The sequence below is a fragment of the Protomyctophum parallelum genome (genome assembly GCF_964188405.1).
Source record: "Protomyctophum parallelum genome assembly, chromosome: 10".
Classification (NCBI taxonomy): domain Eukaryota; kingdom Metazoa; phylum Chordata; class Actinopteri; order Myctophiformes; family Myctophidae; genus Protomyctophum; species Protomyctophum parallelum.
Window position 1 is genome coordinate 33,621,236 of NC_139704.1, and position 12,500 is coordinate 33,633,735.

The following is a 12,500-nucleotide window of genomic DNA, read 5'->3' on the forward strand; positions in this document are numbered from 1 at the left end:
GATGGAAGTTGCATGGCGCTGGAGCTTTTCTCCTTCTCCGTGCGAGGGAAAAATAAAGTAAATAGCTTCAGTCAGTGATTTCTTGCTTCCCCCGCACTGGGCCTCGCTCCAACACGGAGTCCTTTTTGTTTTTTTTTGCAGCAGCACAATGAATTGGCATTTCCTCGGCTTGCCGGGCGGACTGTGTGTGCGTGTGCGTGCGAGCGTGTGTGTATTTCTATGTACTGTATGTGTCTGTCTATCCAAGTGCATTGTGTGTTTGTGTGTATATTTGTGTGCACCCACCCACAGTAGGTGTATATGTGTGTCTGTACATATACGTACACGTGCGTGCATGCGTGCGTGCGTGCGTGCATGCGTGCGTGCGTGCGTGCATGCGTGCGCGCGTGTACAGTAATGCAGGGGGGTTGTTAATGATAAATACACTCAGGGGGTGTGTCCCCCGGTGCAACAAAATGCACAGCAGAGGAGAGAAAGAACAAGATGATGAAAGAGAAAGAATGTCTGACTACTTCCATACCCAGTTTCTCCCGTTCTCTTCATATCTTTAAGCTCGCTATTGTCTTGTCCCTCTCCCCTGCCGACAGTGCTCCCCCCCCCCCATCTCTCATGTTGCCTAAGAGGTCTATTGTATTGCTGTTTGGCGGGACCTTTATTCGCGGACCGCCCCGGGGAACTGTGTGACACTGTGAGTATGTGGCTGTGTGTAGTGCGCGGCTGTTTTCATTTGAATTCCCAAAAAAAAGCTCTGTGTATATTCTCGTAATCGTCAGTTTTCACCAAGCTTTAATTAAAATATGGCGCCGATACACTGTCGGATGCCGCTGACATCACTCAGGAGGAGAAAAGAGACAAGACGTCTAACTTTTTCTCCATAACTCCGGAGATATAGCTCAGATGGCAAAAAATATATAATGTTTTTGTAGTAAAGGGCTTCAAGACTCAATAAATAGCAGATCTACAAACTCGTAGCGCGCCACCGAGTGGCGCGCTACGAGCTTGTAGGTCTGCTATTTTTCAGAAAACTGTCAGGATGTAGAAGACTTTTTTTTAGAATCTGATCTCAGGTCAAAATTGGTTAAGTCGGGACCCCAAAATTGTCCCACGACCCAATGTATCAGATATTCTGTGACCGTTATGATAATGACTTGTGGTGTGCTTTTGCACCCTGAAACTCTGGTTGGGAAACAAACAGCAAGGACCCCATGATATAAAAAAACACACCACTGTTCTCAAAATGATATAGAGGTTTTATGAAGGATGTCAAAAAGCTTAGACGGTAACTTTGACACAGAGCAGGTTTCTTGTCGTTTCTCAACAGTGTGGGGGGGATTTATTTTCTTTGTTCTGGGGCATTTTGGCTGACTTTCAACAGCTGGTATGTCTCTGGTAGAGTCTGACCCATACTGTATATATACTGTCTTTTGTGATGACTGATTTTTAACCACTTTCAACATGTCAACTTGTTCTCCTTTTGTTACATAGTTATTACGTATTTGTTGATGACATGAATTATTGTGTTAATTTGCTATAGTTGATGGATGGAATGCATATAGGACCACAATGGAAACAAGTCCCCAGGATGTTTTTTGTGTTATCCCTTTAGCCTCAATGTCTTACTGTGTACTGTAATGTTTCTTGCTCTGAACATGCTGTTTACATGTCTTACTAATGCATTATTCAATATTCAAAACATGCAATCTGTCAGTCAAACACACGGCGTCCCTATTCTGGGTGACGCGTCAATGTTCAGAAATTCACAACACGTCGCGACACTGCACGCTGTGAGCATCAGTGTTGTTTTTGTCGACTGAAACCAAGACGAAAAATGTTCGTCGACTACCATTTTTCACTGACGAAAACTAAATGGAAGCAAAATAAAAACTATGAATAAAACTAAGACTAAATGTATTGACAATTTCGTCAACAGATGAAAACTAGACTGAAATGTTATGAAGGGACTAGTGGACAAGAGATCCAGTATAAGTCATGTAACACTTGGTTGCATGCTGAAAATAGCAGATCTACAAGCTCACAACGTGTCGCAGCGCGACGCGTTGTGGGCTTGTAGATCTGCTATTTTCAGCAAGTGATAAAAAAACAGTCATTACGACGTCATCAAGGCCCGCCGAAACACATTTTGTTTGACTAAATCAACTGTAGTTTTAGTAGACTAAAATCTCATGACATTTAGTCGCCTAAAACTAGACTAACACTAACACATTCCATGTGACTAAAATGTGACTAAAACTAAATTAAAACTTTTCAAAAGACTATGACTTAAAACTAAAATCAAACATTGCTGCCAAAAACAACACTGGTGAGCATGTACCGCAGACTGGCTATTTTTTGAAGGTTTTTGAATAGGGTGTTTGCATATAATAAAGTTCAGTCGATGCGTTTATTCGTCCAAAAGTATTATTCTCGTTTATTCTTTGCTCAAGTTCTCAAATAGAAAATGTTTTCATGGCTCAGTGGTCCAGGCGTGGACCTTGGCTGGTAATCCAGTCTGGCAGTGTTTCACGGGTTCTATAGAGCGTCGCGGTCCCGCCCCCCTCGTGAGACCCGGAAAAGAAATCCCCGTTCATTTTCCTATAGACTTTTCAGAACGTATTTATTTAAAGACGTTTACGCCGCGGACAAAGCCAACTCTTGTCGTGACAAATCATGACAATTAACAAACAAAATGTTTCGGGCCAAACAAAGAATTAGAAAGCGGCAGGTTTACAACACTTTGTTTTTCTTCTTTGTAATAACTTGTTTGGTCCATTTGCGTTTGTTGTCATGATTCGTCACGACTCGAGTTGGCTTCGTACGACGCTTAAAAAGGTCTTTAAATAAATACTTAATGAAATGTCTATGGGAAAAAATGCATACATTTCCTGGGCCTGGCGTCGTCATGAAAGGGGACTTCGACGCTCAGGGATGTCAAACTCAAATACACGGTGGGCCAAAATAAAGAAATTGGTAGAAGTCAAGGGCCGGACTGTGTTTCAACACACGGGCACCGCGGTCAGGAGGACTTCCCAGGCAAATAGCAAAAAAGTAAATGCATTTCAAACTGAGAATGCATTATTATTAAGCTCAGTTTCCTGTTCTATATGATCCTCACAAAGCAGGACTTGTAGTATTATGGTGGTCCGTGCAATATACCAGAGGGCCAGGGCCCCGGGCCTTGAGTTTGACATATATGCTCTAGTCACAGGGCTCTAGCATGCAGTCAGAGTGGGGAGCGGCCGCTATAGCTGCCCTGCTAGCATGCAGTCAGAGTGGGGAGCGGCCGCTATAGCTACCCTGCTAGCATGCAGTCAGAGTGGGGAGCGGCGCTATAGCTGCCCTGCTAGCATGCAGTCAGAGTGGGGAGCGGCGCTATAGCTGCCCTGCTAGCATGCAGTTAGAGTGGGGAGCGGCCGCTATAGCTGCCCTGCTAGCATGCAGTCAGAGTGGGGAGCGGCCGCTATAGCTGACCTGCTAGCATGCAGTCAGAGTGGGGAGCGGCGCTATAGATGCCCTGCTAGCATGCAGTCAGAGTGGGGAGCGGCGCTATAGCTGCCCTGCTAGCATGCAGTCAGAGTGGGGAGCGGCGCTATAGCTGCCCTGCTAGCATGCAGTTAGAGAGGGGAGCGGCCGCTATAGCTGCCCTGCTAGCATGCAGTCAGAGTGGGGAGCGGCCGCTATAGCTGCCCTGCTAGCATGCAGTCAGAGTGGGGAGCGGCCGCTATAGCTGCCCTGCTAGCATGCAGTCAGAGTGGGGAGCAACCGCTATAGCTTCCCTGCTAGCATGCAGTCAGAGTGGGGAGCAACCGCTATAGCTTCCCTGCTAGCATGCAGTCAGAGTGGGGAGCAACCGCTATAGCTTCCCTGCTAGCATGCAGTCAGAGTGGGGAGCGGCCGCTATAGCTGCCCTGCTAGCATGCAGTCAGAGTGGGGAGCGGCCGCTATAGCTACCCTGCTGGTACGTATATATATATACTCACCAATGAGACCAGAGTAGGCCAGCAGACAGTCTGCATAGTTCTCCTTCAGACAGCCTGACGGCGAGCGAGGCTCCGGCGGGCAGTTGGCGAAGAAGTCAGCCAGACGAGACCTGGGAATGGGGAACACGCACATAAAACACTCACTCACTGTGAGTACCTGGGTGGGAAAAAGTACTACCCATTCTGACCTGATCAGATTCTAAAAATGTCTTCTACATCCTGACAGTTTTCTGAAAAAGCTGTGTTTCTATGTCAGCCGTTCTTCGATTTTTCAAAAAAATAGCAGACCTACAAGCTCGTAGCGCGCCACTCGGTGGCGCGCTATGAACTTGTAGATCTGCTATTTTTCAATAGCTAAAGCATAACATGATGCTAACACCAAAAGGGGTTCCCGCCCCAAAATGGGTTTTATGTAAAAGTATCAATACTGCAGTATTCCGTTACAAGTAAAAGTCTGGAATTCAACATGTATTTTAGTAAAAGTACTGGCATCAAAATGTACTTAAAGTACCAAAAGTAAGGAAGTACTCACTATTTACTCACTATCAAATGCTATGTATTAGGACTGAAGTGTAATAATATTCAAAGTAACTCGTAACTAAAGTTTTCAAATAAATGTAGTGGAGTAAAAAGTGGAGTAAAAAGTACAATGATATCGCTTCGGAGATGTCGTGGAGTAGAAGTAAAAGTATTGGAAATACTTAGTAAAGCACAAAGACCTCAAAATTGTACTTAAGTACAGTACTTAAGTAAAGGTACTTACTTTCCACCACTACGCATTATCCCATTTTGGGGCGGGAACCCCTTTTGGTGTTTTAAGCATTATGTTATGCTTTAGCTATTGAAAAATAGCAGATCTACAAGCTCATAGCGCAGCACTCGGTGCCGCGCTATGAGCTTGTAGATCTGCTTGTATCTTGAGCTTGTATAGATCTGCTATGAACTTATAGGTCTGCTATTTTTTAAAAATCGTGAAAATGCAAATCTTTGAATATTCTTTCAGAGCGAACGTTTTTAACTCAAATCTTTGCTTCTGAGGGGTTCCTGGAATAACATATTTTCAGATGGGGGGGGGGAGGTCGGTGGCCAAATAATTTTTGAGGGTCCTTGACATGAAATATTGAACACCACTGATACAGAAAACAAGAGGTATTTCAGAAAGCTGTCAGGATTTAGAAGATTTATTTTGAAATTTCGACGTCAGGCCTAAAATGGGTTAAACACGTAGGCTACACTCACTGTGAGACCTGGATGCACATAACGCACTCACAGTGAGGATTCATTTCATGTGTGGAATTCTAACGATCGACTGGTCATGTTCAGAGAATGTATAATATATTTACCGTCGGATATAAACAGACACAACAGGCACGGACAAAAAGCACTCGGGTGGTGACTTTTGAACTCTGTCTCTTAACGGCCTTCCACCTTTTACTAAGTCTGTGCACGCACGCACGCACGCACACACACGCACACACACACGCGCGTGCGCGCGTGCTCACGCGAACACACCCGCGAGGGTGATGTGTATATAATCTCACCGATCTTGCTGAGCGGAGCAGACCAGCGCGTGGTGAGAGTTGTGTCAACGCGCCGGGCAGTGCAGCGACTGACATATGGCGTGGGAGTCTGCAGAAACACAAGACTGCTTCAAATCTAGTCTCCGTGCCCACGACAGACAAATGGCCCCACGCGCTACTGAGAACCTGTTGTTCTATACCGCCGGACATGTGCTGGATGGATGCAGATAACGCACCGAAGACGAAGAGTGATGGGTGTTTTGTGTAGGAAATGCAACGTTGCAGAGTTGCAGAGAGAGAGAGAGAGAGACACACACACACACACACACACACACTCACAGAGAGAGAGCGCCTATGGGGACAGACCAAACTGAGCTCATTTAGAACCACTAATCCCTCCATTAGTTCCAGAAGAACACTAAATGGATGACTCCAGAGGGTCATGGACATAATAATGTGACCAGATTTTGCCTGAGAGCCTGCCATCGCGCAACCTACAGCTTTTAACTATAGAGAGCACGTCTGAAATAAGTGTGTATAATATGTAAACATGAAATGTATGCTTAAACATGTAGCTAGGTGTAATGTTGTTAGAGACCACAGAAGTGAACCTTTCAAGCCTGTTTTCTCAACTCGCTGTTTCTCTACAAGGCATTACTCTATAAGCCATATCTCCAAAACTGGCGGGTCAAACTGAAGGACCGATATGTCAATTTGAAGCTATGATTCCCTGCTTTCATATGACATGAAAAAAACGAAAATTAAAAGAAATCCAATGGATTGCACAGTTAACAGAATACTACAGTAGGTGTACATCACGCCGGGCAAGACCTATACGCTGTAGACGCTGTCATTTGTTTTTGGGCGAAAGTTGCAGGATTTTGGCGCAAGTATACCGCTCAAGGAAATGACGTCGGGTGCTTTACAAATCAGTTTAACATTCTCCGTGAATGAAACATAGTGTTGCGATTGGTCGGAAAATATATCGTATCCGGGGGGGGGGAAATAAATCTGACGGATGTTCCTGGACCGACACTTATCCGCCGATAGCGCCTCTGCCTTAGGGGTTGTGACCAGGGATTTCTCTTTGCGGATGGGGAAGCCTATAGGACCGAGGCTATAGGTGTATACATCCACTGCGGTAGCTTGTGTCTTATTGCGAATGCAATGAGCACTAACTATGAGACCTAGCAGAAGATGTCTGTCTGTCTGTCTGTCTGTGTGTGTGTGTGTGTGTGTGTGTCACAATTGTGACACCACCCACCCGCCACCAGAGGGCGAAGCTGTATCACACACACACACACACACACAAAACTTAAAAAAAACTTAACTTAAATAAAAATAAAAATAAAACAATTTAAAAAAAAATTACAAAAAAAAACTGAAAAAAAAAAAAAAAAAAACTAAGTTAAAGAAAACTTTTAAAAAAAAACACACGCAAAAACTTAAAAAAAAACAAAAAAAATACTTAACCCATTCTGACCGGGCACCCATTTTGGTGTCGGCATCACGTTATGCTTTAGCTATTTAAAAATAGCAGATCTACAAGCTCATATCGCGCCACCGAGTGGCGCGATACGAGCTTGTAGGTCTGCTATTTTTGAAAAATCGAAGAGCGACTGACATTTTTAAAATCTGATCTCAGGTCAGAATGGGTTCATCAGACCAGTGTGTGTCCGGCGGAAACCTCGGATGAATCTGATCTCAGGTCAGAATGGGTTAAAGAAAACTTTAAAACACACACACACACACACTAACAAATAACTTTAAAAAATATTAAAAATAAATTACAATTTAGGCATTTAGCAAAAAAAAAGAGAACTTAAAAAAAAAACCTTAAAGTACGTAATTTATCCTAATTGTCGTTATTGCAATTCACGAGCTGCGTTCGCTTCCCCCGCGTTCGCGCGTCTCACTAGTACCTACGGATGTAATCGCCGTGGTTTGTTTTTTCGCTTATACGGACGTACTTGAGGGAGATGAGCCTTACCTACAGATGTAATTGGTCTTGCAGGAGGCCTGTAGTTCCAGACAGTTGGGCTTCTGTTTCTCCTCGTAGGAGCAAACCGGAACGATGGTCTGCCGGCGGCGCTCGGAGCAGGCCGACTGGTCGCTGGGCGGACAGGAGCAGTACAGCATGCCATAGCTGTGTTTGGGAGGGACCTGCGTATGGGACAACGAACGGCAACCCATTTAGACCCCAGTTAAAAACATTCACTTTTGAAAGAATAATATATATTCAAAGATTTGCGCCACATTTTCACGACTTTTCAAAAATAGCAGACCTATAGACCTATAGCTTGTAGATCTGCTATTTTTCAATAGCTAAAGCATAACATAATGCTAACACCAAAAGGGGTTCACGCCCCAAAATGGGTTAACCCATTTAGACCAGAGTTAAAAACATTCACTTTTGAAAGAATAATATATATTCAAAGATTTGCGCCGCATTTTCACGACTTTTCAAAAATAGCAGACCTATACAAGCTGGCGCGCTACGAGCTTGTAGATCTGCTATTTTTCAATAGCTAAAGTATAACATAAATAATGCTTAGTTAAAACACCAAAAGGGGTTCCCGTTCAGTCCGGGTTGAGTTTGAACCTTGTCCTTGTATGGACCTGGGCAACGTGTGTATATTCATCACATCACAAGTATATGATTTCAATAGAAAGAATATGGAATAACGTAACGATTACATGATTTTAGTGCATACATTTGCAGTACATCACAGGTCCATACATTTACATTACCTGCATGTCACATTACATGCAGGTATACCCTGTGTCAAGTATAAGGGGGACATGCAGAGGTTATTGACCATATACGTATTCCCACGAGAGACAAGTCTCACATAGCCAGACGTATCGGAGATATCAGTCTATATACCGACATGCCCCGGGGTGAAATCTAAACTCAATGTAGTGGCTATAGAACAGCGGAGAACGCGACGGATATAACAAACCTATACTGCTTCAGCGCATGCATTCCGCTGAATTTAGATTTAACCCATTCTGAACGGGAACCCATTTTGGTGTTAGCATCATGTTATGCTTTAGCTATTGAAAAATAGCAGACCTACAAGCTCATAGCGCGCCACCGAGTGGCGCGCTACGAGCTTGTAGGTCTGCTATTTTTTTTTAAATCGTGAAAATGTGGCACAAATCATTGAATATATATTTCAGAGCGAACATTTTTAACTAAAATATTTGCTTCTGGGGGGGGGGTCCCTGGAGAACAACATATTTTGAGATGGGGGTTTTTGAAAAATCGAAGAACGACTGACATTTTTAGAATCTGATCTCAGGTCAGAATGGGTTCATCAGACCAGTGTGTGTCCAGTGGAAACCTCGTATGAATCTGATCTCAGGTCAGAATGGGTTAATCACACAATTGGTAGGTCTAATATACTAATAATATACTCCTATTTTAGAGCTGAATAAAAGTCGGTTCGGCGCTGTAGAGCCTACAATGTGACGTCATTTGAGGTTCGGGGGGGGGGGGGGGTACCGTCCTAAAGTCGTCTCTTCGGTGCTACTGAAAATTTCCGACGAGCCGAAATCATTCCGGCACTACAGCGCCGAGACAGCGGTAAAATAGGAGTATATGAATCGGCCCTAAAAGTCAGATCTCCAATAGTTCTGGCTACGGTGACTATACGGTCAGTTGTTTTGGTGTCCTGTGTGCGCCATGGCTATGCCTTGCCTTGTCGAAGAACTGGCGGAGTGCCTTGTGGCACTTCCTCTTGTTGCAGACCTCGGCCGTGGACACTCTGCTGGTGCACGGGCTGATGTACGCCGAGCGGTACTTCTTACACGTGTCGTTGAGGTTACACGCCTTGGCCGCGTTCAGACAGTTGTTCTCCCTGGTCACCGCGGGCTCCCCTGGAGAGGAGAGGAGGGGAGGGGAGAGGGGAGGAGAGGAGAGGAGAGGAGGGGAGGGGAGGGGAGGGGAGGGGAGGGGAGGGGAGAGGAAACAAGAAGAGACAATTTACTGGATGTCATCGACGACGTGCGATGTGTGTACTCGCCTGGTATACGTATACTGTATTTAAAGTTCCATCAAGTATATACAAACAAGAGAGGCTGGCAAAAGGAAAGCCCCAAAAGCAAGAAACGATAAGAGGGGAGAACGTGGAGGGAGAAGTGCTGTGCACACAGGATAAGGTTTCTCCGACGCTGAGATGCGCGTGCAGAGAAAAAAGCTACAGAGCTCAGCATCGCAAAAACAAAAGCAATTCAACTCCCAACGGCAGAACCCTGCATGCAGCATTTCCATAACAGCAATATGGAAATAAGAGAGAGAGAGACGAAGGAGGAAGAGAGATGGCCACATGCGTAATGAGGCTGTCGCGCCACGAGTGCTGCCTCGACCGCTGATAGATAACCATACAGCAGAAGATATAGGCTATACTGCAACACGCTGTGAAATCCATGGGTGTCCATTTAACTCTGAGGATGAAATGAGAGTTAGCCCTTTTAGACCTATACCATCGATTCTACAACCGTCTTCTAAATCCTGACACTTCTGTGAAAAACCTATGTTTCTTTGGCAGTTGTGTTCAAAAGGTTTCATGTCAAGGACCCCCACAAATATATGTAATTGCCCGCCGACCCCCATCTGAAAGTATGTTGTTCCAGGGACCCCCCCCCCAGAAGCAAAGATTTTGTTCGCTCTGAAAGCATATATATTCAAAGATTTGCGCCACATTTTAGCGATTAAAAAGAAATAGCGGATCTACAAGCTCGTAGCTTGTAGAGCTTGTAGATCTGCTATTTTTCAATAGCTAAATTATAACACAATGCTTAAAACACCAAAAGGGGTTCCCGCCCAGAATGGGTTAATGTAACCAAATGTACCCTTATGGGTACAGATGGTTACATTTATACGCTCTCAAAGTTACAAAAGGATACATTATTAACGGAGAGGTTTTACCGAGCACACAATGCACTCGTGTGTGAAAGCATGGTTGTTTTATTAGCATGCGAACTGTGTTTTGCGGCTGTGTGAACTGCATTTTATAGCATCTCCGTGCACGTCGGTGCGTGCGTGTGACGTGCGTGCGTGCGTCCACACGTGCGTTGCGTTTGTGCGCGCAAAATGGTAAATTATGTATTTCATCCAAAACACCTTTATCCAAAGTAGTTTACAGTTTGGTGCATTATAGTTTCACACGTTCACACACTGACGGCGAAATCAAACGGACTGCTTATATATAGTGCTTTTCTCCAAAGTGCTTTACATTACAATTACAATTACATTACAATTACATTACATTACAATTCACCCATTCACAATTACACAATTACATTACAATTACAATTCTCCCATTCACACAACGATGGTGGAGACCAACCTGCTCAGTGGGAGCAGTTATAGCTGTAAAATGTCAAATCTCAAGGAAGCACAGCTTGACAATAAGCAAGGCAGAGCCAGGGATCTAACCAGGAGGATCTTTACGATTTCCAAGCCACTGCACTACCTCTCCACCCACTGCTGCGTGCGTGCGTGCGTGCGTGCGTGCGTGCGTGCGTGCGTGCGTGCGTGCGTGCGTGCGTGCGTGTCCCTCCCTGTGCATGTGTTTGTGTGTCGGTGTGAAGCCTGTGTTGTTGTTATAGGCCTATACTCATCAAAGTCTCCAGTGCACCGCCTTTCTCATCTGTCAGCCTGTTACTAATTGCTAGCGTTCTCATGGATCCCCCATTAATTAACACGTTGCCACAACACTTTTTTTCCCCTGCCTTTTTTTTTTTTTTTTTTTTGAAGGCGAATGGAGCAAAAACAGCATTTTTGTCGTCCCCTCTGTAAACGAGTGCCAATTAAAACGGGAAGAGCCCACAGCCTATAACTAAAGATGGAGCAGAGGAGCGAAAGAACGATTGGAGGGAAGGAGTAACCAAATAACTTGAGAGTGTCACAACGTCTGACGGTGTTAACGAGAGGTGAGGGAGGGTAAAGAGAGAGAGAGAGAGAGAGAGAGAGAGAGAGAGAGAGAGAGAGAGAGAGAGAGAGAGAGAGAGAGAGTCTGTATGGGGATGGTATGTTCGAGTGTTAATTGGTGACAGAGAAGCTGTTAATAAAGAGAGTTTGATTTAACCCCCGAGAGTGTGCAAATGGAACTAAATGGACCCATGAAGGGTCCAATTGGTTCCATGTCTATAGACTCTCAAAATGAACACTCAGGATTCTACAGTGTACCGGAGAAGAGCCGAGAATATGGGGTGGCGATCTTTTTTCCGACACCCTTTTGGCCGACGGGACAATGGTCCGACAGTTTCGGACTATTGTCTGAAATATCGTCTTTTTACTCCAACAGTCCGACACGACATTAGACAGACAGAAGTTGCGGCAATAGTCCGACAAACCGTAGGTTAGACAGGTACCCCTTAGGTTAGACGATCCTTAGGTTAGACGGGACAATAGTCCGACACCCCTTAGGTTAGACGGGACAATAGTTAGACGGGACAATAGTCCGACACGGGAGGGGAGGGGAGGAGTGGGGTGCTTGTGTGTGTGCGTGCGTGTGTACATCGCTTTTTTCGCCATCGCTTTTTTTGCCATCGCTTTTTTGGCCATCGCTTTTTTCCCCATCGCTTTTTTCCATCGCTTTTTTCCATCGCTTTTTTCGCCATCGCTTTTTTGGCCATCGCTTTTTTGGCCATCGCTTTTTTTGGCCATCGCTTTTTTCGCCATCGCTTTTTTCCATCGCTTTTTTCCATCGCTTTTTTCGCCATCGCTTTTTTGGCCATCGCTTTTTTGGCCATCGCTTTTTTGGCCATCGCTTTTTTTGGCCATCGCTTTTTTCGCCATCGCTTTTTTCGCCATCACTTTTTTCGCCATCGCTTTTTTTGCCATCGCTTTTTTCCATCGCTTTTTTGGCCATCGCTTTTTTTGGCCATCGCTTTTTTCGCCATCGCTTTTTTCGCCATCGCTTTTTTTGCCATCGCTTTTTTTGCCATCGTTTTTTTCGCCATCGCTTTTTTCGCCATCGCTTTTTTCCATCGC

General features: G+C 44.8%; 1 protein-coding gene across 1 annotated transcript in view; it reads right to left on the minus strand.

The window, feature by feature from the left end:
* Positions 1-12,500, minus strand: part of gfra1a (gdnf family receptor alpha 1a) — a 148,870-nt gene that overhangs the window by 24,818 nt on the left and 111,552 nt on the right. Inside the window, exons 5-7 of the mRNA XM_083775331.1 lie at positions 9,201-9,379; positions 7,488-7,660; positions 3,978-4,087 (exon numbers count right to left, since the gene is read on the minus strand). Of these exons, the coding sequence (XP_083631457.1) occupies positions 3,978-4,087; positions 7,488-7,660; positions 9,201-9,379 (462 nt within the window). The remainder of the gene's footprint in view (positions 1-3,977; positions 4,088-7,487; positions 7,661-9,200; positions 9,380-12,500) is intronic.